This window comes from Oryza brachyantha, chromosome 3 (genome assembly GCF_000231095.2).
Source record: "Oryza brachyantha chromosome 3, ObraRS2, whole genome shotgun sequence".
NCBI lineage: Eukaryota > Viridiplantae > Streptophyta > Magnoliopsida > Poales > Poaceae > Oryza > Oryza brachyantha.
The window spans coordinates 3,253,613-3,279,283 of NC_023165.2; the positions used below are offsets into that span (position 1 = coordinate 3,253,613).

General features: G+C 41.1%; 2 protein-coding genes and 2 long non-coding RNA genes across 4 annotated transcripts; 1 reads left to right on the forward strand and 3 right to left on the reverse strand.

The window, feature by feature from the left end:
- The first annotated feature begins 5,420 nt into the window (after positions 1 to 5,420).
- Positions 5,421 to 9,720, forward strand: LOC121053912. The gene is made up of 3 exons (XR_005811399.1): positions 5,421 to 5,938; positions 9,122 to 9,193; positions 9,359 to 9,720. It is a non-coding gene; the product is annotated as an uncharacterized LOC121053912 (long non-coding RNA).
- Positions 5,932 to 6,591, reverse strand: LOC121053913. Its single transcript, XR_005811400.1, has 3 exons — positions 6,484 to 6,591; positions 6,328 to 6,406; positions 5,932 to 6,249 (listed from the first exon to the last, which is right to left on the reverse strand). It is a non-coding gene; the product is annotated as an uncharacterized LOC121053913 (long non-coding RNA).
- Positions 9,721 to 12,371: 2,651 nt separating the features above from the next.
- Positions 12,372 to 14,005, reverse strand: LOC121053998 (protein FAR1-RELATED SEQUENCE 5-like). Its single transcript, XM_040522798.1, has 2 exons — positions 12,856 to 14,005; positions 12,372 to 12,376 (listed from the first exon to the last, which is right to left on the reverse strand). Exons 1-2 carry the CDS (start codon positions 14,003 to 14,005, stop codon positions 12,372 to 12,374), a joined length of 1,155 nt encoding a protein of 384 aa, XP_040378732.1.
- Positions 14,006 to 18,775: 4,770 nt separating this feature from the next.
- Positions 18,776 to 19,590, reverse strand: LOC102700322 (cysteine proteinase inhibitor 5-like). Its single transcript, XM_006651022.2, has one exon. It carries the CDS (start codon positions 19,588 to 19,590, stop codon positions 19,210 to 19,212), a length of 381 nt encoding a protein of 126 aa, XP_006651085.1. The 3' UTR covers positions 18,776 to 19,209.
- Between the last annotated feature and the right edge of the window lie 6,081 nt (positions 19,591 to 25,671).

The window sequence follows — 25,671 nt, forward strand, 5'->3', positions numbered from 1 at the left end:
ATTCTGATGGCCGTCAAATCTTGCCCATCAAAGTTCGCAGGCCGTAAAAATTAAAGCCCATACCGAATGAGGCCTATCAGATTCAAATTCGTCTGGACAAAAGAAAGCGCCCACTCGGCCACTCACAGTCGCCGGAGAGATGGTGAAAAAAAAAATAGCCGTAGATCCTTGCAGGTAACAGCAGGAGTGACAACACTTTAGAAAATTAGGATCGATCAAACTAAACTAAACTAAATCCTCTCCAGTATTGCTTACTGATATGTGATCATATTAGACGTGAGACTCATATGTTAGTGAGCCGGTAGAAGCAATATTACAGAGGATTTGGACTCCAAACGAAACATATAACGCAGGATTAGTTCTTGGGCGTGAACGACCAGAGCTGCCAAGTGGTGGTGCCGAGGACGCCCCAGACGAACACGTTGTACTGCATCACCGTGGCGGAGGCGGCGGCGGCGGCGACGTTGATCACCAGCTGGTAGTTGTTGCCGCCGTTGCGCGGCTGCGTCTGCCCGCCCACCACGTTCACGAGCACCAGCTTCTTGCCGGTGTTGAGGCAGTAGGTGTGCACCGCGAACTGCGCAACCTGCTGGATCGCCTTGTCGTTCACGTTCGTCACGGGCGACCACGCCGGCGGTGGTGGCGGCGGAGAGCTTCTAGCCGGCGGCGACGGTGGTGGCGGAGGCGGGGAGCTCGTGGCGCCTGCAGACGGCGCCGGTGGCGGAGGAGGAGGAGGAGGGCTTGCCGCCGAAGTTGGTGGAGAGCCTGTAACCGACGGTGGTGGTGGTGGAGGAGGAGTCGGTGGCGGAGGCTGCAGAGGGCTTGCCGCCGGCGGTGGTGGAGAGCTTGTGGCCGACGGTGGCGGCGGAGGGCTGGCCTCCGGCGGGCTTGGCTCTGGCTCTGGGCTTGGTGCTGGCGCGGCTGCGGTGTAGTCGTCTGCACTGGCAATGGCGAAGACGAAGGTGGAGAGCAGAGCGAGGACAAGAAGCGACGGCTTCATGTCGACGTACTACGTGTGTGTGTATGCGTGCTACGTTAACCGTCAATTGCTTGCGACGCGTACACGTTGAGAATGGCAGTGAGAGTTCTACCAACACTGCCTATTTATAGCGCAGCAGTAATGCTTAAGTCATGCGATTAACACAGGCTTTGACAGAGTGGATTCTAAACTCTCGAGGGATATCCTCTTATCTTTTACGTGTTATTTAAATAGTTATAGAAAACTTAAATTATAAAGGTAGATTAATATGATATATATTACTTCAGAAACGTGCACATCTAAATATGATTTCTATATTTTGTAACAAAAATAAATTAAACTCTGAATAATATATGTATTTACAGTTATATTTGTTATGATTTATATAAGTTATATTTAAACTTACCTTGTTGTGAAGCGGTATATTTAGTATTAATCTATCTTCGTAATATTTATAAGTTTCATAGGCTTCATTTAGAAAAAGAAGAGATCAACACATGCTAACAGCTAAGCAGTGAGCGTATATACGTGGTCACACGGACTACAGGGTCATACACTCATACTCATACTCATACTTGTTACGATTCGCCATGCAAATTAACCATACAGTATGCGTCATGCAAAACATGTATATTTAATTGTTTGACCAAATTAACAGTGGGTAGATAGATACGAGGTCGCCTGCATGTATTAATTTGTTGCCTGGGTTTGACCTCCAAGACGAAGTTTCCAGCTTGTTTCTGGTTCCATCCATGAGCATGCCAGAGTCCTAACACTTTACTTGGTGTAAAACATTTCACAGTTACAACTACTTATAAGTAAAAATTTAAATTTTAAAACTTAACTTTGGATTTAATCATATGATTTTTTATCATGATTTATTTTAGGATATGTATATAGATTTTATATCTAAAATTATTTTCCGCTTTTTGTGTTTTCACTTTTTCTTCTAAAAAGTGGATGTTGTGAGCCCATAAATTTGAGCTTGCACTCTAATGCTCTTTGCTGGTTTACACTTCTACTTCTCGTGGTCCTGAATTTTGGGCTGTGTAAGATCTTTTCTGGCATGGATTTTCTTGTATGGATTTTCATTTCTTGGTTGGATATTTTTGCTTAATTATTTTTTTTTATCTAAGTAGTCATAAAAAATCTTAAAATATTTGACAAGATGAAATAATATGAGGGTCATCTTTTCGCTTATTCGAGGAAAAAACCAAACGGCGTATTTGCAAGTGAAAAATAACTTGTGAATGAAAATTTTATATAATGTTCGTAGCGACCTAAAAGCCAATGTTAATACTAAACTAGGATAAAAACATCAAATTAACTTCAAATTTATGGTTAAAAGTTTAAATTTTGGCTTATAAGCATAAGGGAAAGCCAAAAGATTGTAGTGAGATAAATCACTCCACAAGTATACAAGTTTATATTCAACTTTTAAGTTATAACCAAAAAACAAATTAAATTAAAACTAGTATGCACACATTCACAATTAGTCACAATTAGGTTTGTTGTTTTTGTCAGAATTTATAGAAGTTAAATTTAACTTACATATTTGTGGAGTGATATATCTCACACTAATCTTTCTTGACAATTTTTAATGCCTATTTAGACTATATAGAAAAAAATAAGTGGATATCCAACGAGCCAAAAAAATACTTTCTTTTTTAAGTTTGTATTGGGTATATATTGGGTATATGGTTGATTCAATTTGTTCAGTCCATCTGTTACTCCAGATCGAGGTGCCACTGCTCTAAGATGAAGTACCAATTACCAAAACTTGCTCAAGCTACTTCTAAGTTAAAATTGAACTGGGCTCAATCATTTTTAAGTTTACTTGGAGCTTTCCTTCAAAAGAAATCTACTTACAAGTTACAACTGAATGTGACATACCAGAGATGTTTTGCCAGTTGAACTTCAGGTGTACGTGCCCTTAAATTATGATCCAGTTGTGAAATTTTTTTTAGGTACCCAGTGCCAATTGACTATTTTTGATCTTACTAAGCACGCACTTGACAAAACGTGGCCGGGCACATATTACATCATAATGCACAGCTTGCACATGAAAGTCCACGGCTCGTCTTTCGGGTCGTTTAAATTACAGATCGAAATGGGGAGACGACTTGCTCCGTCAGGTGTTCATGTCAACGACTCGTATTTTCTTAAAGATGCACTAAACCACATGGCATTATATAATAACAGCTTGCGTGCTTGGTCAGAAACATCACCATTATAATTTATAAGATCAATGTACATTTCTTCTTTTTTTTAAAGACCATCAGTAGCATAGATATTTGATCTTTCAGAAATTCAGAATATACGGACTGAGGAGCTGTGTTTGGCGACGATCCGTAGGTGACTGCTAACTATTACTCATGTATAATTAATAATTGTTGTTGAATTTGAAAATTTGAAGAACTGTATGTTCTACTGGAGTTGAAAAACTTGAAATGTTTGCATGGTTACAGCAAGACGAAGCGAGCAACTTACAGAAAGATGAACCATCATCTTGGCAACTTACTACCTGTTGCATACAGAAAACTAAACATAAAAAGAAATGCGAAAACGCATATGGACGAAATAAATGAAAACTTAAAATGATTAAACAAGTGTCAATTTTACAAAGAGTTGAAGCTGCGTTTGGAAACTTTAGTTTGATCTGCAACTAGATGATTTAGAATGCAGGCTCTGCGTGACTAGTCTTCTCAGGCTGAAAATTTATGATGCAGCTACTCGACTTGTATGTACAAAATGGCCAGGTACAGCTGGCATCCTAGGGCGACGGTAACAATGTGGTTCATTGTCAACTGCAATTAACTATCACGAATTCACGATGCGAGTCCAGAGATAGACTGACGACGATGAATTAAGCTCGGCTACTGAAAGTCTGAAACTGCTTCGAGTCTGGAGAGGTCTCAGTAGATCAGAGATACAAGAGACGAGATGCAGCCACCAAGTTAGAGGATCGAGGCGACACAAAAGAGAACATATGCACCGATGTGGAAGACTATATTAATTATGGAGAAACAAAGAAAAAAGGAGGGTGAAATACAAGATTTAAACGACGACTCGACACACTAGTAGACTTAGGGTAAGGAAGTTGATGACCTTTAGCCTTCTGACAAGCGTCACAAACACCTAGATGATTAACTTCTCCTAAACATAGGAGTTTATTATTGCTAACAACTTTTTCTACGACAGAAAAGGATGGATGACCAAGACGACTATGCCACTGCGACATGCTATGCTTGATGACTCCGATGACTTGTTTGGATGACGGCAACGATGATTTTGGTAGAGGGCACAGTCCATTAATTGCGGCATTGTCTTCTAAGAAGAAGATTCTTCGTTACCTACGCCACTAGTTGTATATAGGGGTGGATAACAAGCCAGCTTGGCTCAGCTCGGTCTAGCTCGTTATCGTAACGAGCTAAAAAACCAGCTCGGCTCGGCTCGTTACAAGGCTCGAGCTGGCTCGTTAGGCTCGTGAGTCATGCATGAAAAGTGAATTTAAACAATTTTTCAATATATTATACAAGCAAATTTTTAGTTCAAACATGAAAATCATATGAAATTGTATCTAAATATTAAAGTTTAAACCAACATATCACATGGTGAACCTATGAAGTACTGAACACATGCATTCCAGGTGAAATCAATGAACGCCGGTGAATCGCAAGTCTATGGTCTAGCTCATTAGGCTTGCGAGCAGCTCACGAGCTGGCTTGAGCTGGATCTCTAATGAGCTAAAATGCTAGCTCGGCTCGTTAGAAAAATGAAACGAGCCGAGTCAAGCCGAACCGAGTTTGTCACGAGTCGAGCGACCTAACGAGCCACGAGCTTTCTGTCCACCCCTAACTGTATATATCTGATCCTTTCCGTTGTATTTCGCACGAGTTATGAGTTTCTCCAATTCACCGGTGATGTGATCTATGGCTCCGGTATCAACGTACCGGTTGTTGTCAATGTTGTAGGAGGCTGCGGCTGCTATCTTCGGATCTGGGACAAAAGATTCATCGAACCTGTGCCAGCATTCAGCCACCACGTGCCCTGGTTTAGTTTGCCACATGGCTGCCAGGTTGGCCGTGGCTTGTTGTTGCTGTTGTAGCGCCCGCCTCCATTGCGTCCACGGCCACGATCTCCATTGCCACCGCGTCCACCACGATAGCTGTGGAAATCTATAATCTGTTTTACTATATCACTAGAGCATTTTTACCGTCCTTTATGATGAGAGGTACCCAATCCTATCCGTTTATTGAGCCACATCCAAGGGTTAAGAAGGTTCGTACCGGCAGGTCCAGGTTTCCCATGCGCACGGTGCCTCGTCTCCGTCCGCGTGCGGTACTTGAGTATAAGGGCAAAAATGTATTTTCGCATTCACTTCCTTTTTCTAGTGGATAGCATCGTCTGACCTCCAGCATTCAGATTCCATTTGATCGCAGGCAGCCTTGTGAATCTTGACGTCGTCGGCAGCGGCGGGCGGCGCCTCGTCGGCGGTGGCGGGCGGTGGCTCGTCCTGTGCGACGGCTGCGCCTCAACCTTGTGAATCCCGACCTCGTCGGCAGCGGCGAGCGGCGCCTCGTCAGCAGCGGCGGGCAGCGCCTCGTCGGCCTCCTTCCTATGCGACGGCTGCTCCTCAACCTTGTGAATCCCAACCTCGTCGGCAGCGGCGGGCGGCGCCTCGTCGGCCTCCTTCCTGTGCGACGGTTGCGCCTCTATCCTGCAGGCGCATCGACGCAAGGGCCGACGGAATACGGATCCAACCCAAGGAGTTTCCCTACCCACACTCAAGGAGTTGTTGCAGCAGGTATCGTCATGCATGGTGGCTATCGTTTGCTGGAAAAACACCGGCTCGGCATTCTGTACGGCGCCCAGATCCGAGGAGGAAGATTGAGCAGCTTTGCTGCAGGTCGAGCGCAGATCAGAAGATTGGTGTTGGTGCCGATTCATGCTAGGGAGGTAGTTGTTTTGTTCTGCTAGCTTATATTTCTTGAATTTGTGGCAAAATAGATCGATGTGTATCTGAATATATGCTCAGTGTGCATTACATTAGTCATCCCCAAAATAAAAGTTTTACAGCAACAATAACTAGATACATTTGTACATAGACATGAAACGAGGTCTCAGTGCTTCTTCGTTGGGTCAGAAATTGCATCTTTTGCTGCTTCGGTGTGTAGATGAGCTATATCTTCTTGCACTTCGATGATAATATTCAGAGAACTATTGATAAGGTCAGAAGCCACCTTTTGTCGGTATAGAGTGGTTGTGTCCTGCAGTGGATTGTGAATCAATTGCAGTCAGTATATATATAGGACTTATGTACGTAGCTGAATGCGATTGAATAATACCATTGTGTAGAACTCGCTGGACAAGTCTTTTCCATTCCAATTCTCCATGAATCTCAAAGCATGCAACCCACACGACCAACTGTGGTTCAGAAATATTTATTAACTGCATAGTCAGAGAAGGAATGAAAGGGTTCAAGTAATATTTTTCATTATTACCCGTCATCTTGTTGGGGGACTTGCATAGGGCACAATGGCCATGTGGTCACTCTCTTGTTGCTCCATTGTGTTTGTAAACCCTTTTCTTGTTTTGCATACTGAATGTACTTGTCAATTCCTTTGATCTGGAACATAGTAAAACAAATATGTTAAGTTGAAGTAAAATAGTGTGCACTAAAATTAGAAGAGCTGAAACTTACTATATTTGTGAGGTCTTTGTCTGCAGCATAGCTATCTCTGAACATAACTATTGAGTCTAGTATCTGAATGTTTTCATTCTTAGCATTGATGACAACAACAAACCAATGGTTTTTGTTTCTACATATTGGGATGAAAACCTGCAGTAGATATTGTTAGTTAGATTCTTTGCAAATACAGGGAGAAAACCTGCAGTAGAGAAGATGTCAAAGTGAACAATTGTTAATTTACCATATCGTGCTTTTAAGTATTTTTCGGCAACAGCGGCTCTTGAATCACGATACCTCTTGCCACTTGTTCCTTTAGATTGACCATCCATGTTCCATATCTGTCCTTGTGTTGAACTTTCAAGGTAGGCTGTACCGTGTTGTCTTGGTTTGTCCCGATGAATGTCTTTTATCACCTCTATATATGCATCTATTACCTGTGATGCAGTCAATGTGAAAATCAAGTACTATTAAATCTTAGATTTTTTACTGAATAGGTAAGATATGCTTACAGTGGTGTTTAACCACCTATCATTTGAGCCAACAAGTAGCATAAGATCGTCAGCAGTTAGGTTGATGTCTTCTATACTTGCAAGTTTTTTTGTACGGTCTGACTCCAGAATGTACTTGACGGTTATTTGGTCTTTTAATGAAAGATCTTTGATTTTTGGTCCCTTGCTTGATGCCTGAGCTCGTCCAGTATAATTTTTTTTGGTTTGTTGATAATACCAAAATTCATTTTGTGATGCATGTGTTGGCTTGGAAATCCTTCCAGACCTGCTTCTAAGCCTTTCACCAGTGCTCTTGATGTTATCCAGTGCATTGTGCTACAAGAATGAAGGAGTTGTATAGTGATAAAGTGATAATCTGAACCAGTATGTGCAATGCATTGGTAAGATTGGGTTTTACCTTATAAATCACTTTCGTGCTGTCATTGTCGCTACTAATAATCATGGGTGTCTCGAATGCCCCTCCAAAACCAGCGTGTGTAAGATCATAAGCATGATTAATATTTTCTGATGAACAATTGGCTTGCCATTTGGTTTATAAATTGAATTTGGTTTGGAAACAATTAAGGTGTTGGTGCGAGTGTGTGTAACTAATGTGAGTCAGGTTGCGATATCTGTGCTCGGAAACGGTTGGTTTGTCTCTAGTTGTGCAGGTGACTTGAAGTCAATATCGGTCAATAGCGGTGGGATCGTGACTAGGCTCAGGGAGGAGCTGAGGTCCGGACGATCGAGGATGCCAGGTGACGATATTGAATACGAGTTGGCACATGGTGGAGCAACACCGTGTGGGATGGAATCGTAACGGGCTTCACATGTTGTATGTGTAAGCGTCGAAAAAATCGGGAAGTAAATCGGATCAAAACTGGATGAGAAAAGAAAAGGAATTTGCTACAGGTTCGGACACTGCAGCAGCGTCGTTACTGTAGCGCGCGGCACTGTAGCAACCGGATCGGATTACTGTAGCGGACCCGGATTACTGTAGCGCGGCGGGTACTGTAGCAGTCGGACTACTGTAGCACGCCTGATTTTGGCATGTTGGATTTAATTAGGAAAACTAAGAGATGAGCCATATTAGTATAAGGAGTCCTACTACTATTTGGTGATAGACTTTTCGATATAAATAGAGACCGAGGGGTATGCCCCCGGTGTGCTTTTGTGAGACTTAGTTGTTGATTCTAGATCGACGATTTTGATAGGAGTGCTGTTGGTGCACTTTGTAAATACCAGTTGATGCAATAAAGTCAAGATCATTCAATCTACGTTTTCGACTTTCATCTACTGGTGATTTTTTGGATTCCGACGATCCGATCGACGTCATAGGAGTGGCGCGATTCGATGATCTGCTCGACGGCACATGAGCGGCACGATCAAGGTAGCAGCGACACAGGAGCGACGTGATTAAGGTAGCAAGTCTTCGTCAATTTCTTCGACAGAGGTAATCCTTTATTCCGCGAAAGATTTTTGGGTTTTGTTTTTCCCTACCATTCACCCCCCCTCTGGTAGGTTTGTTTGATCTTATTCGATCCTACAGCGTGTTCACTTTCAATGGAAAACTGTAATGTATGGACAGAAGGTTAGTTTCTCTTGTTTCATAGGCTGACAAATAATAGGGTCAGAAATAGGTTGGCACCATAGTATTGTTTTCTTTCTCAGCCTGCAGCATACTGCATCTTAGATTATCTTCATTGAAAATATTGTCATCACTGCAATCAACTCCATCAGCTGGGATTGATCTTGTAGCCATGTTCATCGAGTACTTAAGCTCCTGCATGTTTCAAATTTTATCAAGTTGTCATGAAAGAACTGTACTGAAATTGAACAACTACGAATGTTAGAATTTATGACCTGAATATCTTTTCTACTTTTTGCCAGCGTACTTTCAATTGACGGTAGTTTGATGGTCAATTTGTTGTCAACAAATTGGATGATTCTCTGTAACTGCAGGATCTGATCCATAAGGAGATCGAAGTGGGCTGAAATCTGGAAAAAGGATAAAAGGTTTAGCTACCTGCAAAGGTAATGCTCTATTCATTAAAATTCTTACTGAATAAATTTGCAGTAGGTAGCCTTAAAGAATTACCTGTGTGGGAAGTTCATTTAATGATGGGTTCAGACCACATTCTGCTTGCTCAAATGTGTACCTCCGCGGTTGAGTTTCAAATCTTTCGTTCTGAAATGTAGAGTTTGGACAATCAGAACAAGGTTGCTGCATACTGTGGTAGTACTTTTCATACGGTTCTTTTTGGGAGTGGAATTCTTCTGAGCTGTCTTCAGGAATTCGGATTTCAAACACAACCTGATTCAGTGGTGGAAAAGAACTTAATCATACTGTATGCATAATGTGTAATAGAGAAAAAAAAGAGTAATCAAAGCGGAGATGGTCAGTACATCTTACTTTTCCATGTCCTGGTCCATACTTGATATCATATTTGTTTCTTGAGGAGACATTTTTTTCATTCCAATATGACATCAGAGGTGGTAACCGATTACTGTAACTTAGCTTATAGCTTCCTTCCTCAACATGGACATGTTCCCAGAACCAAAACTGCAATAAAAAAGATTTCTTTTCAAATTAGTATTATCAAAATAATCGTAAAATAATGCTGACTCTTAAATTTGACACATACTTGTAGGAATGGCAGGTTACCCTCCAGATTTGCCTTTCCTTCCTTGTAAGATTTAAGAGACTTTAGCAAAAAGTCCCTTGTTAAGCTTGACCGAATCGTATGTCCAGGACTCAGCTCCCTCACCCTTATTTGCTCTCGCTAGCAGAGCGTTCGTCGTCGCCTCTCCGTCTCCGCACGGCTGTCGTCACCTCCGCCGGCTTCAGATCACCGGCCTCCTTCACCCATCGCCGGCAGCCCCCTGACCCAACGCCTCCCGCACTCCGTCGCCGGCAGCTCGTCGATCCAACTCTTCCATCGCCAGATCTAGCGGGAGGAAGGAGAAGCCGAGCAACCGAGAGAGGAGCAAGGAGCGACGGAGGAGAGGGAGAAGCCGAGCGGCGAGGGGAGAAGCGGGCGGCGCCGGAGGAGGAGAGGCGAGATGCACGCCAGAGGAGAGGGAGATGCGGGAGGCGGCGGAGGGCTGCGGCGGCACCGTCACCGCCTCCTCTCATCGCCTCTCGAGCTCACCGTCGCCTCCTTCACGTCGCCATCCACGCTAGATCCAGGCGCGCCGCCGCCGGTCGTCGCCAGGCGTGCTGCCTCCGCCTCCAACTCGGTCAGCACCACCTCCAACGCCGGTCGTCGCCAGGCAGCACGCCACGCCTCCTCCGGCTGCCATCCACACCGGCCGACGCTGGTGCTCGCTAGGGACGTCGCCGCGTCGAGACATTCTTTTGTGCAGATGAGTTCTTTTGCAGGAACGAGTTCAAAGTTCACTGTTTCTTGTACCATGAATACAGGAATCTCATGTATCATCAATGCAGAATTCAGGTATATCGAGCGATAGACTGGATTTAATCCTGATAGATGTTCAGTGTATATCAAGGGATCAACTGAAATTTTATCATTGTTCTAGGTACTTCCTGTTCAATGTATATCAATTGATCGACTGAATGTTTTAATCTTTCGTCCTGGAAGCTTGCTGAAGGTTAAAATTCGTTCTGGGTATTTGCCGAATTCAAGTGTTACCTGAATCTTGTTGGTAATGTAGAGTTCATTAGGTAATGCATGTTCTTGCGCAATTTTAACTATGATCCGCAGAAATTTTACTTGATGTAGATACAATTTGCACTGCACTGGATAAATTATGTTATGGTCCTGTGTACATTCTTTCTACGTCACAGTTTCTTCAAATTAAAATTGATTTGACAATTCATTCAAATTAAAGCAGCAGGAGACAAACGATGGTACAAATTGGTTATTTGGAGCCCTTGTTGTGATTCTGGTTTTGTTACTGTAATTATTTGATATTGTGAGCCACAAATGTCTTGTCTAAATTAGTGCTATGTACCACTGCTCAACTGATATCCTGATTATCTATGTCGATATTATATCTGACTCTGAATGTGTGGCTGTCTATATGTGGGAACATACATTATGGAATGCAAATCTGTCACCGTGCTGAAGCTAATTTCAAAAATACTATTTGTAGGTCATAAGTTTGGCAGGTACACTAAAAAAATGCATTCATCTCTGTACGCATGTTATATAATAGAAGATCACCACATGGAGTTGTAATAGCACAGAACTTTGCATCCAAAGTTTCAGTTACCTCATGAAAGTTGTTCACAAAATCGGACATTTATGATTTCAGCCAGCGCAGTACACACGACATAGCATAGTTCACTAAGCCTTTATTACATGCATGATTTTATCTAAAAATAACACCATGCCAATGCATGAATGTTCTCCTTCTCAGAAATCAGAATGCAAGAATATTCAGCTAGCAATCATACAACTGAAAAACACACTAGAAATGGAAGAACCATGATGCCATCACATAACGACATTTATAAACATAAGGGTGACTCAATTAGATACAAAAGTAAGCAGTCCACATTTTTTAGTGCTGTAGTCCTATAAATCCTATCACATAGTGACAACTCAGGCAAAATATTAAAGACAGAAAATGTGCAAGCTACATAGTGATAAAAGACTAGTTGTTGCCACACTTGCAGACCCCACTCAAACGTCTTCTTCCACTTTCCTGCATTGCAAAGAGTTAAAAATTTGTACGAGACTATAAATCAAATTTGATGTAAGTAAAACACAAACTATAGAAGAGAGAAGAGTAGTGTTTGGACTACCTCAAATACAGAGGGCATGACCGAATCGTATGTCCAGGAGCATGACAATAGCCACAATGAATAACACGTTTCTCCATGAAACCCCTGATTCTTTTAGTTGGAGCTCCTTTTGGCATAATTTGATCAGGATCATGAACTGTTGCACATCTCTCAATGTCAGTACGTTTGCTCTGTGCAAGCACATGACTATACTGCAGCTCTTCATTCCCAACTGACCCACAAGTTTCATCTAGCTCTAAATTTACAAGCATACTCAACACCTTGTCAGTATTTTCTTCAGTCATTGAGCATCTGAATAGAACTTCATTCCCAACGCTACGCAACTTGCGATAGCGTTCCATTTGATCAGACCAATGATATGTCTCACCATACCTATCTGAATAAAAAGCATTTTTTGCCTTCATTGTCCACCTACGCATTATACAACACAAAGGAATTGCATCAGCCTTCAAAAAATGCAAAACAGCAAATATATGATCACAAGGTATGCATTCACACTCCAATTTTTGACAAGGACAAGTTATGCTTTGCAGGGATGAATCTACATACGTACAACTCAATATTTTCATCTTCTCACTATTTTCCTTCCTTGAAATTACATACCTCACAAGACTGTCCTCTTCTATACTATCTATTACCTCCCAATCCATGGATTTGCAAATTTCCAACTTCACCTTCTTAAAAGCTGCGGGGGTAAACACATGCGAGGCATCCTTCTCAAATTCGCTAGCATCGCTAGCTGTGAATGGAACTGATTGAGAAGATTTTGCATCTAACTCAGCCTCTCTATGTCTCATACGTGACAAGCAGTGCTCATAGTGCTCAACCAAAAGAACTAAAGTCAGCTTTCGATCTAGATACCTATGAAGTTTTGAGTTTAGGCTCTCGCTTCGCTGATTGCTTTTCATACCAAGGAAAAACCTACCTTCTGTATATGCAGCAGCCCATTTCTTTCTTAGGTTGTACATCCTCATAAGCCACTTGTTATCTTCAGAAACTTTATGGTTAAACTTGAATTCATCCCACTTTCTCCTCCACTCATCTGGATCAATGGGTGCATGAACAAGAACTCTGAAATCTGCTATCATATCTTGATGTAGATGTCGTCCCATATTCTGCTCAATATGCCAAGTACATAACCGGTGGTCTGAATTGGGCATCACAGATGTGATTGCTCTACGCATTGCATTGTCCCCATCTGTTATCAAGGATTTTGGATGTTTCTGACCCATGCAATTCAAAAATTGCCTAAGAATCCATTCATATGTTGATGTCTTCTCGTCTGCAACTATGGCACATGCAAAAATCACAGTGGAACCATGATGGTTGACACCAACAAAGGGGATGAAAGGTAGGTTATATTTGTTCACACGGTATGTGCTATCGAAAACAACAACATCACCAAAAGCCTCATAATCAATGCGAGATTGTGGGTCTGACCAAAATAACCTTGTCAAAGAACTAACATCATTCATCTCGTACTCAAAAAAAAACTCCATATCATCCTTTTGTCGTGCCTGCATGTACTTGATAACATGGTTGGCGTCACCCCAAAGTATTTGTTTCTTCCTTAGTTTGACAAAGTGGTTATATAGATCCCTAGAAACAAACCCAGCCGCTTCATAACCACCATGGCATTTTTCCATAACATCCATCACTTGATGCTGACGCAAACCAGCCTCTTTCAATTCCGTTACCTGAGCTTTCTGTTCATCAGACAGTCCACGATGTGACCTTAAGAAAGCAGTTTCATCAGGTTTACACAATGGATGGCTATGCTTGTGAACAAATTTCAGAACATACCAGTCACCCCTAACCTTGTCAAGTTTTATCACAAACTGAGCTTCACAACCACATCGAGTAAGTGCCCGGGGTTGTCTAGTTCTATTTTTCATACCCATATACATATCTTTCCTACGTCCTTCTCTAGAGCATGTGTACTGTCTATGGAATATCCCATTTGTAATTGGATCACGTCTCACGTAATCCTTCCTTATGCTGAATCCTTTCTCTCTAGCATAATTATTGTAAAATACATAACCTTCCTCCTCACTCTTAAATCTCATACTAATCATCGTTTCATACTCCTCTTGTTCCTCCAAGTTGGTACTGTTACTACCCATTTTACAAGCCATGAGAAAAGTCTGTACAAACCAACATATGCATCAGGAAAATATGGACATTACCATCCTTCTAGGGAGCAGTTCAAAAAATGTCAAAAAAATTTTAAATGGTACTCTCCTAACTAATCTGCAACTACCAATGTACCATCCCACGCTATAATGTATAAGTAAAAGCAACAAAATAAATTACTGCTATTTTGTTCAGTCCATAAAAAAACTGAAGGAGTTAGAAAGTTTCTACTGGATTTACCTGGCCACTTCTTCTAAGCAACTAAGCCCTTCCTTGATTCAACTTCAACTTGATGTGCTCAACAGAAAACCATGTAAGCTGTCTTGCCTTGCAGTGGAATAAACCATTTCTCTGGGATTCAATATATCTCCATCGATTAGCCAGATCGATTACTACGGCGCACCTGCCACGGCATCCAACAGAAGAAGAGTGGCAAGGAACTACGCACCTGCCGCCGCGTCCAACAGAAGAAGGGCGGCAAGGAACAGCACGGCACGGCGTCGAATGGGAGGAAGCATGCACACCGTAGCAGACTAGAGCAAGAAAGGGGAGAGGCAGCTATGGCACAGGCAGATCTGAGCTGCTTTGTTGGTGGCAAGATGAGGAGAGAGGAAGAGACACCGATTTGCTTTGCTGCGCTGGTCGTTTCACTGTTATCTTTTCGTTTGGTCCATCCTGACCCTGCTAAATGAACGGCTAGATTTGATCTGGTATCTCCCAGTACTAGTACTGGCAGGTACTATTTCAAGGACCATAAAAAAGTTAATATCACTAACAGTCCCGTCCCGTTTCTACTGCTGAAAGTTGATGCTGAGCTAGAGTGCGCACTCTATTTCATTTTCACCCTTCCTTTTGGCTTGACAGCTCTGTAACATTGGTCGAAGAGTAGCATGCGACTATCGACGCGTGCACGTACATGCACATTGTCCTGATTCGTCCAGTCGAAATTTCCCGTTTTCCCGTCCCTATCATGTAATACTTTCGTTTTACTTAAGATCGAGTATGGTCTCTAAAAAATAACTTAGACCATTATTTTTAGTTACAATATTTATAGAAATTTTGCTGAAGTATTTTTAAGATTATTATCTTTATGCTTCTAAAATAATTACTTAAAGAGTTATTCATATAAGTATGATCTTAGTGTTATCTAAAACTATAATTATTATGAAACCGGAGGGAGGGGCAAGAAGATGGAACCGTAAAGAGCTGATTAAACTGTGACCGGGTCACCGGGCCGAATCATAAAACTCCTTGTAAAAGCACATCCATCCGACCGATTGGCCCATCTCAAATATCCGGCCTAATGGCCTACTAACCGTTGGAAGTCGACCCATTTCGCACAAAACGTTTCGTCCCAGCCCATCTCATTAGGTCTTATTAATTCCTAAAAAAATTATTTCATGATAGCCATCATTTTGGATAAGGGTACAATCTCTAAAAAATAATTTTAATCATTATTTTTATTGTACTATACCAACAGATATATACTTTTTAAGTACATTACGAGACTAATATGCATGTAGTTTCCATGCTTATAAAATAATACATCAATTCACAGTATAAGACTTTATATAATTGTTTAGATTTATATTAATACAAATATATATATATATAATATCTTAATAAATATATGAATCCAGATATAGTCAAATAGACTTATAATATTAAAAAATATTAAAATAGTAAGTATTAATAAACTAGAGGAACTAATCAATCATGCATATATATAAGTCGACCGTGAAAACGGCACAAATACAGGTATAGCCTCCTATGGAAGGAGAAACCTTATTGATCACCACGTTAATTAGTTCGAAGTGGAACGACACGAACAAATGCATGAATCAAAACAAAACGCTTTAGAGCAAGTTTAATAGTATAGCCAATTGTTGGCTATAAATTATCTATAGCCTACTTAAAGCCAATTTAAACAATAGTGATACATACTATATAATTAATATCCAGCCTCATCTGTCATACACACATATATATTAGAGTTCGTGCTGTAGCTGGGTACAAACCTATAATCTATTCCTCTTCTCTCTCCTCTCTTATCACCAGTAGTTTGCTATTGTCCTTCTCTGTCTAGCTAGCTACTGTATCCTCCTGAACCTGCGGAGCTGCCACGTGTCGAGGTGCGAGCCGGGCACGCCCCACACCAGGCAGTGGTAGCGCGCGGCGCTCCCGTCGGGCTTGGCCACGGCCACCGCCAACCGGTAGCTGGTGCCGCCGCCTCCGTCTCGCCGCGGGCCACGCCGACGTAGGTGAGGTCGGCGCGGTGCGCGAGGCTGTACATCAGCACCGCGAACCGCCCCACCTGCTGGATCACCAGGTCGTGCATGCCGCGCGTCCGTCACCGGCGCCCACTCCGCCTCCGTCGCCGCCACGACGGCGACGAGCAGATGAAGCAGCGTCGATCGACGACGACGATCTGGTCATTTTGTAGACGACGGTGTGGTTGATCAAGCTAGCGGTGCTTAATTACACTAAGACCCTGTTTAGTTTTTAAAATTTTTTTTCAAAAACATCACATCGAATCTTTAGACATCTAAATGAAACATTAAATATATATAAATTAATTACACAGTTATGAGGAAAATTGTGAGACGAATCTTTTGGGCCTAATTAGGACATGATTAGCCATAAGTGCTACAGTAACCAACATATACTAATAGTGTATTAATTAGACTCAAAAGATTCGTCTCGCTGTTTCCAGGCGAAATCTGAAATTTGTTTTTTTATTTGTGTCCGAAAACCCCTTCTGACATCCGATCAAATGTTCGATGTGATGTTTTTGCCAAAAAATTTTGGCAACTAAACGCTGCCTAAGTAGGGTTAGTGTATAAGTTTGTGTGTATTTATAGTGTGGGAAAAGGGGTAACGCGATGCGTACACCTGACGTTGGATTAGCTGTGTGCCGAGTCAGATCAGATGCATGCATGATGATCTATCACGCTGGTGGCCGGCGCGCGTACGTGGGACGAGGAATTAATGTCGTTTTTCGTGCAGTGTATACGTGCGTACATGTATTGGAAGTTGATGGGACGCCTTGCGTGCAATGCGCGCCGGCCGGCCACTCCATCGGCTAGCCCGATCTCATCGTCTGGGTTCTAGCATTTTACGCGTACGAAATTGTTAAACGGTACTACTATATTTTATAAAAACTTTTTTATGATTAATTCCTAAACTATGGTCTTAACTTTGTTAGCTATAAGCTGTGGCCGGCTCAAACGAGATGATATTAAGCGCGGGAAACCTGTGGCCGGCCCACCTGCTCTGCTGCAGGCAGAACAATGGGCTTCGCGCGTCCCTCGCCAACCCCCACAGTTCATGACGACAGGATCGATAGCACACAGAAAAATCAAAAAATACGCTCGAAAATATTTGTAGTAACCGAACCTTGATCTGCAACGCAACAGGGTAGCAGAGCAGTTGTCTTTTTTCTTTCTATTGATTAACATGCATAGCCGGTCTCTAAAGTTGGCCGTTTATATTATCTATGTTTCTATATTCTCAGAATATATATTTAGATTATAAAATTTACTAAAGATATTATATATATATATATATTGGGGCTTTTTATCATCCTTTAAAAAGTAACTTGAAACGCTAAAATTTTTAATGTATAATTTTAGTAGACGAGATATTTTTAAGGATAGAAAAAAAATCTATATTATGAGAGTATATAAACTTCAATAACATATACAAACAAGCCTAAAAACTAGCTGTGCGCTTTGTTCCGTTCTTTTTTCGAGTGAAGCAAATGTCTCTCGGTTCCTCGCAATGAACCAAAAAAACACCCGTCATTTACACGCGCGACGCGTGTACGACGCAGGCACTTTCTTTCTCCTCCGATCGATGAGATGTTTCTTTCGCCTACTGCACTCGATCACCTACAGATCGTCACCAGCTCATCGCCTTTGAAAAGCTCGTTGATTCACGTAAGCAAATAAATGGCATTGGCCACTGCCATGCTGGAGTCAGACTCCCTCTCACATACCCACACACACAAAAACGTCAAAGGACATAAAGAAAGTACTAGGGGCGCTAAGTTGACCCTGCCACCTTGAATAAACACCGTAAAACGAAGAAAGTCATTACCAATATGATTAATTAAGTATTAGTTTTTGTAAACTTGAAAATGAATTAATCTGATTTTTTAACCAACTTTCATATAAAACTTTTTTTCAAAAAATACAACATTAACAGCTTGGATAATGTGTATATGGAAAATGAGATAAAATTGTTGCTCGTTTGGTCGGTTTCTAACGCAGCCTAGCTGGGTTTCTCAAAACAACGAAAATAATTCGCAACCCTCCGTCTCCAGCACGTTAATCAGCTGAATAATGACTTCACTTTGGGTTTTGAACCGTCTTTTGGACGTGATTTGCAAGCAAGGTTGGGTTGAGATGTGAAAACTAGATTTACAGGGGCAAACAAGAAGAGATGTACATCTTCTCTGATAGTACTATATAGTTCATGGCCTATGTACGAATCTGATGAATGATTTCACCTTTTCCTCTGCGTATTACTCCAGAGTTTATTTATAATCCACTCCCATTTATATACATCAGTTTTGCATTGTTCTAGCTTTTACGGTTGTATTGATTCTACGCTTGCTCTGCTCAAGAAGTCTGTGTCAATAATTAAAGAATGGCGCGGTAACAAAAATGATGTTCCAGCTAGTGTTTGATACTTTGATATAGTGTGTTGATATAATCACATTGCATTTTCAATTTTTCATAATGTCATAAGGTTACACATTAGCTTCGACATGGTTTGCTTGTGGCACAAAACTTAATCATAACAAAATGCAAAATGCAGTCTCCTTTCTAAAGAGACAGCTTATTTCCAGTCCAAGGAAATATGAGATTTGTTTCGGTCCAATAAAAAGTATCTCGAGTTACCAAATCGTTTTTTACCATTAGATCTAGTTGATTAGATCTAGTTGAGTAAAATGTGCACGGTTAGATCCAACGATCATTTGGTACTACGAGTTACTAGTATCTCGAGATATTTTTTATTGGACTTAAAGCAAATCTCAGAAAATATATAACGGACACAAAGTAAGTTATTACTCGATGGATAGATAACACAATGGCAACTTATGCATGCATTCTTGTACCGCCATGGATGGATCATGGATCGTCTAGATGGGCTGGAAGCTGAGGAGCTTCCAGGTGTTGGCGCGAGAGCCGGGCACGCCCCAGACGACGCACTGGAACTTGGCCTTGCTCCCGCCGGGCGTCGTCTGCGCCAAGAGCACGAGCCGGTAGTTGGTGCCGCCGCCGACCGCCGCCTCGGTCTCGCCGCTGACGACGGAGACGAACACCAGGCTCTTGCGGTGCGAGAGGTTGTAGACGATCACGGAGAACCGCCCCACCTGCTGGTACACCAGGGCGTTGGGGTTGGCGATCGGCCTGTACGTCGCCTCCGCCGCCGGGAGCGCGGCGGCGACGAGTGCGGCGGCGACCACGAGCAGGGGAAGCAGCGACGACGACGGCGACGGCGACGACGTCCTCCTCATCATGGCGCCGATCGAGTTGCCAACCAAAGTACGCACGCCGCCGGACGGCTGCTGCTGATGCCACACTCACGCTGTGCTTCTTGGCTTCTTGCTCTGCTCGATCGGGGCGCCATACATCGACGGCGACCGGCGATACTTTATAGCTCGCGAAAAGCGCAATGAGCTGCCGGCTTCCCGAAGCCATCGCCGACGTGGATGGCGGGGGCTAGCTTACCATCTGGATGCGAGCCGTCAGACACATGGTGCGGGTCGATTTGTTGCATGTGATTTGTGCGGTGCAGCGCGTGGTGGTGGTGGCCAACTTGACGCGCGCGAGCGCGCGGGGGCCGGGGCCGAGAGGCCGGTGAGGCGGAGGCCGCGGCGGCGAGAGCTTGAGGAGCAAGCTTCGAAGAGGATCCCAACAGTCCATCTATCCCATCCTCTATCCTAAAAATAAAAGATGAAGATTATAAATTGAGCTACAACAGAACGGCTATTTTATCATCTATTTTTAGATGTCATCCATATTTAGAGAGAATCTTTAATTCATATTCGGATGATCTCTCTCCACCCTCCAAAGAAATATAAAGCATGTCATATATGGATGATCTAGCGGAGCATAAAGAGATATGAAGGATAAAAACTAATTTAGATGATCATCTAAATGAAGATATTGATAACCAAATTTAGATGAGCTGTTGGGAATGCTCTAATCCGGTTAGCGGTTAGACTCTCCAACTACAGCCAAGACATTTAGCGGATTTGACAAATTTTTGAAAAATTTTCAAAAGATTGGTAGAATTTTGGCTAAAAAACAGCTATTAGTGGCAGCTAAATTGTAGCGGCAATATTCAATTAGCTTAGCTTTCTTACTCTTCGATAGCTATCTCCGGCTACCGGAGATTTAGGTAGTGTTTGGGACAAGTGATTTATTTTTAGTCCCTTGTTCCTCGAATATTTGGACGCTTATTATAAATAGTAAACGTACACTATTAATAAAACTCATCCATAATCTTGGACTAATTCACGAGACGAATCTATTGAGCCTAATTAATCCATGATTAGCCTATGTAATGCTACAGTAAACATGCTCTAATTATGGATTAATTAGACTTAAAAATTCTTCTCGTGGATTACCACTCATTTATAAATTAGTTTTTTATTAATCCATATTTAATGCTTCAAATTAGTGTTCAATCCTCCGATCATCCGATCCGACCTGACATGGGCTGTCTAAACAACCCCGTACAACCATGTTGAGGAGAACCGAGCAAGCTGGAGAAATTGCATGGTTCGAGGCCACGTACGCGGCCTTTTATTTTCCACTTTGGGCTTTGTTTTCGCGCGGTTTCCAAAATGGATTTTAATATAGCGAGGGTGTCCATTCCTTTATACACGGTATGCAAATAGTTATGAAAAAAATAACCAAATATTTAATATGTAATATATTATGGCATTCTCATCTTTTTCAGTCAATGCTTTCGTATCACTAAACATACGTATATAAAAGTTTTTTTATAAATTATTATCCGCTTGCAAATATGGTGTTTTTTTTCAAAGAAAAAGTGGGCATGAATATCCAGATTTGACCTTAATAGGTAATACGAGTAAAGGAAAAGACAAATTAAACTATGATTACTATTCGCTCTATTTATTATAATTGATGTCATTGTTTTTAAGTAGACATTTGACTATTCGATTTTTAAAAATTACATAATTATTAATTATTTTATTGTGATTTGATTTATGAAGTATAAACATGAATATAAAAATCAACGACATTAAATAAGAAAAGTGGAAGGGGTATATTTATATTCAGTGTTATATTTGGTTTTTTTAACTTGTAAAAGTTAAATTTAATATTACATCGATAGATCGTACATTAATATATCTTATTAAAATTTTAATTTCAAGTATTCTTGACAATTTATATGACTGAGATTCTTAGAGAAAAACGAGAAGATACAGGGTTTAAAAAGTTCCGAGTGGTTTGTTGGATTCGTAAGGTGGACTCGCCAACTGCGGCCATGAGAGATGTTATACGTATGATCAGGGGCGGTATCAGGTGTGGGGCAGTTTAGGCTGGAGCCTCCACGCCTGGGCCAAAAATCGTATTTGAAAATTACTATTTTTTAGTTAAAATTTAATTATTCAAAAGATTTATACTGTGATTGTAAGATGGCAACTTCCGTTCTATCTGTGTCTGCGCGTGTGCACCGTGTGACGTGCTTCCGACTTGTCGAACCGTTCGGTGTCGTACAAAAATCATACAAAACTGATCGTATGTATAGACTTTTTCTTTCTCCGTGCAAGTAGGCTAGGCTACTTAAAGCGTTAAGCCGTGCAATGTAGTACGTAGCATTGACCATGAGGGTGGCTTAATTGCACCGTAAACCTGCTTTAATTCCATGGGCAATCTCGATGCATTTGAAATTGCAGCATCCATATGCAGGGAGGGAGCAAGCTTGGTTTCATGGCGATCTTGATGTGTGAGATTGGCAATATATGCACGTATGCGTGCGTGGAAGTGGTGGCTGGTACGTTCGCCACCGTGTCGTCGTACGTATACGACGATACAAGACAGCTGTTCGTCCTGGAAAACATGAGACTTCGATCGTGCCCATGATGACCTCCGTGCAACTTGCTCGATCTTTTTCACAAGTTGGGTTGCAGTCAACGGCTCTATATATATGTATTTCATCGGAATACATATTTCCTAAATATTTCATGTTATAAAACTTTATGCTTTATTTGTCTAGAGTCATGTATATATATATATACATATATATATATATATGTTAATAAATCAAGACGCATATATAAAATTTATATGCATGGATACACAGATGAATCTAGCCAAAACTCGGTAAGTTTTATAATATAAAACGAGAGAGTAGTTAAATACTTTAAATTTTGACCATCAACCTTATACTCTCTCATAACGTAAGATATTTATTTATATGAGTAAAATACATGGGCGGTCCTTAAACTTGTGAGCGAGTGTCACTTAGGTCCATGAACTTGAAAATTGCATATCTAGGTTCATGAACTTGGTTTAATAATTCACAGCGGGTTCAAACCGCATTTAACCCAGGCTAGATGCCGACGTGGCAATTCACGTAGGCAGAACATTTGTAATGTACCCCTTTCTTCACGATGAAGAATGAAGACCCCCTAAAAAAATCTCCCGACCCCTCACCTCCCTCCCATTCTTCCCTCCCCCAGCCCTAGCAATCGAGGAAGGGAGAGCAACGACTGGGCATCGCCGGAGTTCATTGGTGGTGGCTGCGAGAAGGGAGTGCTGGGCAGCGGCTTAGTGCGCGGCTGCGACGAGGGAGCGGGTGAAGGCGGCGCGGCTGCGATGAGGTTGCGGGCGAATGCGGCGACGCTGCGGAGGTGATGGTCTTCTGATTGCATGAGGAGCATCGAATCAATGGTACAACAAACCTCTTTCGACGACTGCTAAACGAGGAGGTTGGAGACATCATGGCGTCGCAGCGTCGCTGCCTTCGCCCGCAACCTCGTCGTAGCCGCGCCGCCTTCGCCCGCTCCCTCGTCGCAGCCGCGCACTAAGCCGCTGCCCAGCACTCCCTTCTCGCATCCACCGCCGATGAACTCCGGCGATGCCCAGTCGCTGCTCTCCCTTCCTCGATTGCTACGGCTGGGGGGGAGAATGGGAGGGAGGTGAGGGGTCAGGAGATTTTTTGGGGGGTCTGCATTCTTCATCGTGAAGGAAGGGGTACATTGCAAATGTTTTGTCTACGTGGATTGCCACGTCGGCAGCTATCTTGGGTCAAATGCGGTTTGGACCCGCTGTGAATCATTAAACCAAGTTTATGGACATAGATATGTAATTCTCAAGTTCATGGACCTAAGTGACACTCGCTCACAAGTTTAAGGACCGCCCATGTATTTTACTCTATTTGTATTTTAGGTCAGACATAAATAAGTTTGACTACGGCATTTTTCAACCTCAAACAAAAGTGTTATAAAAAAATATATTCGGTTGTGGATATAATACAATTCATTGATGTTGTAGACGTCGTTAGTTTTTTTCATTAAATTTTTTCAAACTTCAAGACTTTTGAATTGAAACAAAACTAAAATAACTTGCATTCTAAAATGAATGGGGTATTATAATATAAGATTGTAAAACCTAATAAGTTTGCAGCACTTTTATTAATGTTCGAGTTAAATCTGTTTATACCATTTTTAATGCTTGAAGCTAGCATGAGAGAAGTTTATGGTTAAAGTCTGACGAGTTTGATTGTATAAACACCAAATATATTTGACCGGAGGTCAGCTTTTTGCATGTTTATTTAAATTACAGCCTTGGCATGTATGCAAATTATTGATATGGGGAGTATACAAGCATGCATAATATAATGCAAATTGCATAAAGATATTAGCTTGAGGTCTTCGACGAAGATCATGTGTGATCTGGATCCTCATTTAGAGTATTGGAAGTCAATACAAAGGTACTTGTACGTTTTTTTTTTTACCAGAAGGTACTTGTACGTTAGTTCTCGTTTGTTATCTACTAAATCTTATGGGACACTGTTGCTAGCTTCGAGATCTTCAAACGTGTACTCGTTGGAGTATAAGAGTATTTGTTTGGGCTACTGACGAATTTTCTAAGACCTGTACACGTACTACATATATTATCAGTAATTAGATGACCTTTCATGCATACATATATATATGCGGCCCTTGTTGAAAAAAAAATGGTGAAAGTAAATCCTGTATGCATTTTTCTTATGAGTTACTCCTTCAGGTCATAAATATTTAACGTAGGACAAGATTAATTTTGTTAATTTTTAAAACTTTTAGATCAATTAATTATAGGTTTACAGAATCCAAATATGGGTACTTTTCAAGGTAAATATATGCATTCCATTTCCTATGTTCTCGAATAAGCATTTGAGAGTTATTTATGTCAAAGTTTTGCAAGTTTAACCAACCGTAACCTAAACACATAGTTGATTATGACCAAAGGGAGCATGTGTTTAATGAGTCTAGATCATATGTAGTACTGGGGCTCACATGTCAGTAAGCCCAGTACTGGAGCAGTACTTAGAATTCAGAGGATCTCATTTGGTGTTTAATCTGTTCCTAGATTCCTTCTGGTGTGTGCACAACGGAAGGTCGTCATATATTGATAAAGATGAAAACTTTACTGTTCTTGTAACTAGGGTACTAACTTTTTTTTGGTCCTTTCGATACTTATTAACTTAGGTGCCAAGTTTTTACATGAGAAAAAAATATCTCAAGGTATCTTTTTAACAAACGCTGTAAAAGTTTTGCAATATATATAAAAAAATAGTGAAAATTTTGCAAAAGCCTATTTTACAAAACATGGTAAAAAAACATGACATATATATATATATATATAACTAGGAGTACAAGGTTGAAAATATGTTTTTATACCTGGTACTTAGAGTCATTATGTTTTTACACTAGAAAATATGAGAATTCGAGGTGGTGTTTTAAGAATGTTAAAAAAGATTGTTATACACACACACACACACACACACACACATATATATATATATATATATATATATATATATATATATATATATATATATATATATATATATATATTTGTTCATGGGAACTATTTTATCTTTTTTTAAATGGTATATTAAGGTATCACTTTTTTTATATAAAAACTTGATATCTTCACGTGTATACCAGGGTATCAAAATTTTATATAAAAAATTAATACATCTAGGTATGTTTTTTTCAAGGATCATTTTTTTTTTGGTTCTTGGACGTAGAGGCCAGGTTTTGATCCATTTTCTTAAAAAAAATGCTACCAGAGATAATTTCATGAATCCACTTTATCATTGAATAGATAAATAGAGAAAAATTACACTATGGGAGCTTCTCCTGTGAGTGATTTTACGAAGGAGCTGTCTGGAGGCACCATATTTTTTAGTGGTTTTACCATCTTCAGTGGTATCTCGAGTGTAAAACTTTAGTACCTTAAGGTACTAACGTATTTAGAGGTATCCAAATTTTATATAAAAAATAAATATCTTGAGTTACTTTCTGAAATACCGTAAAAATCTCTTTATTTTTTTACTTTGAACTTAGTGATAT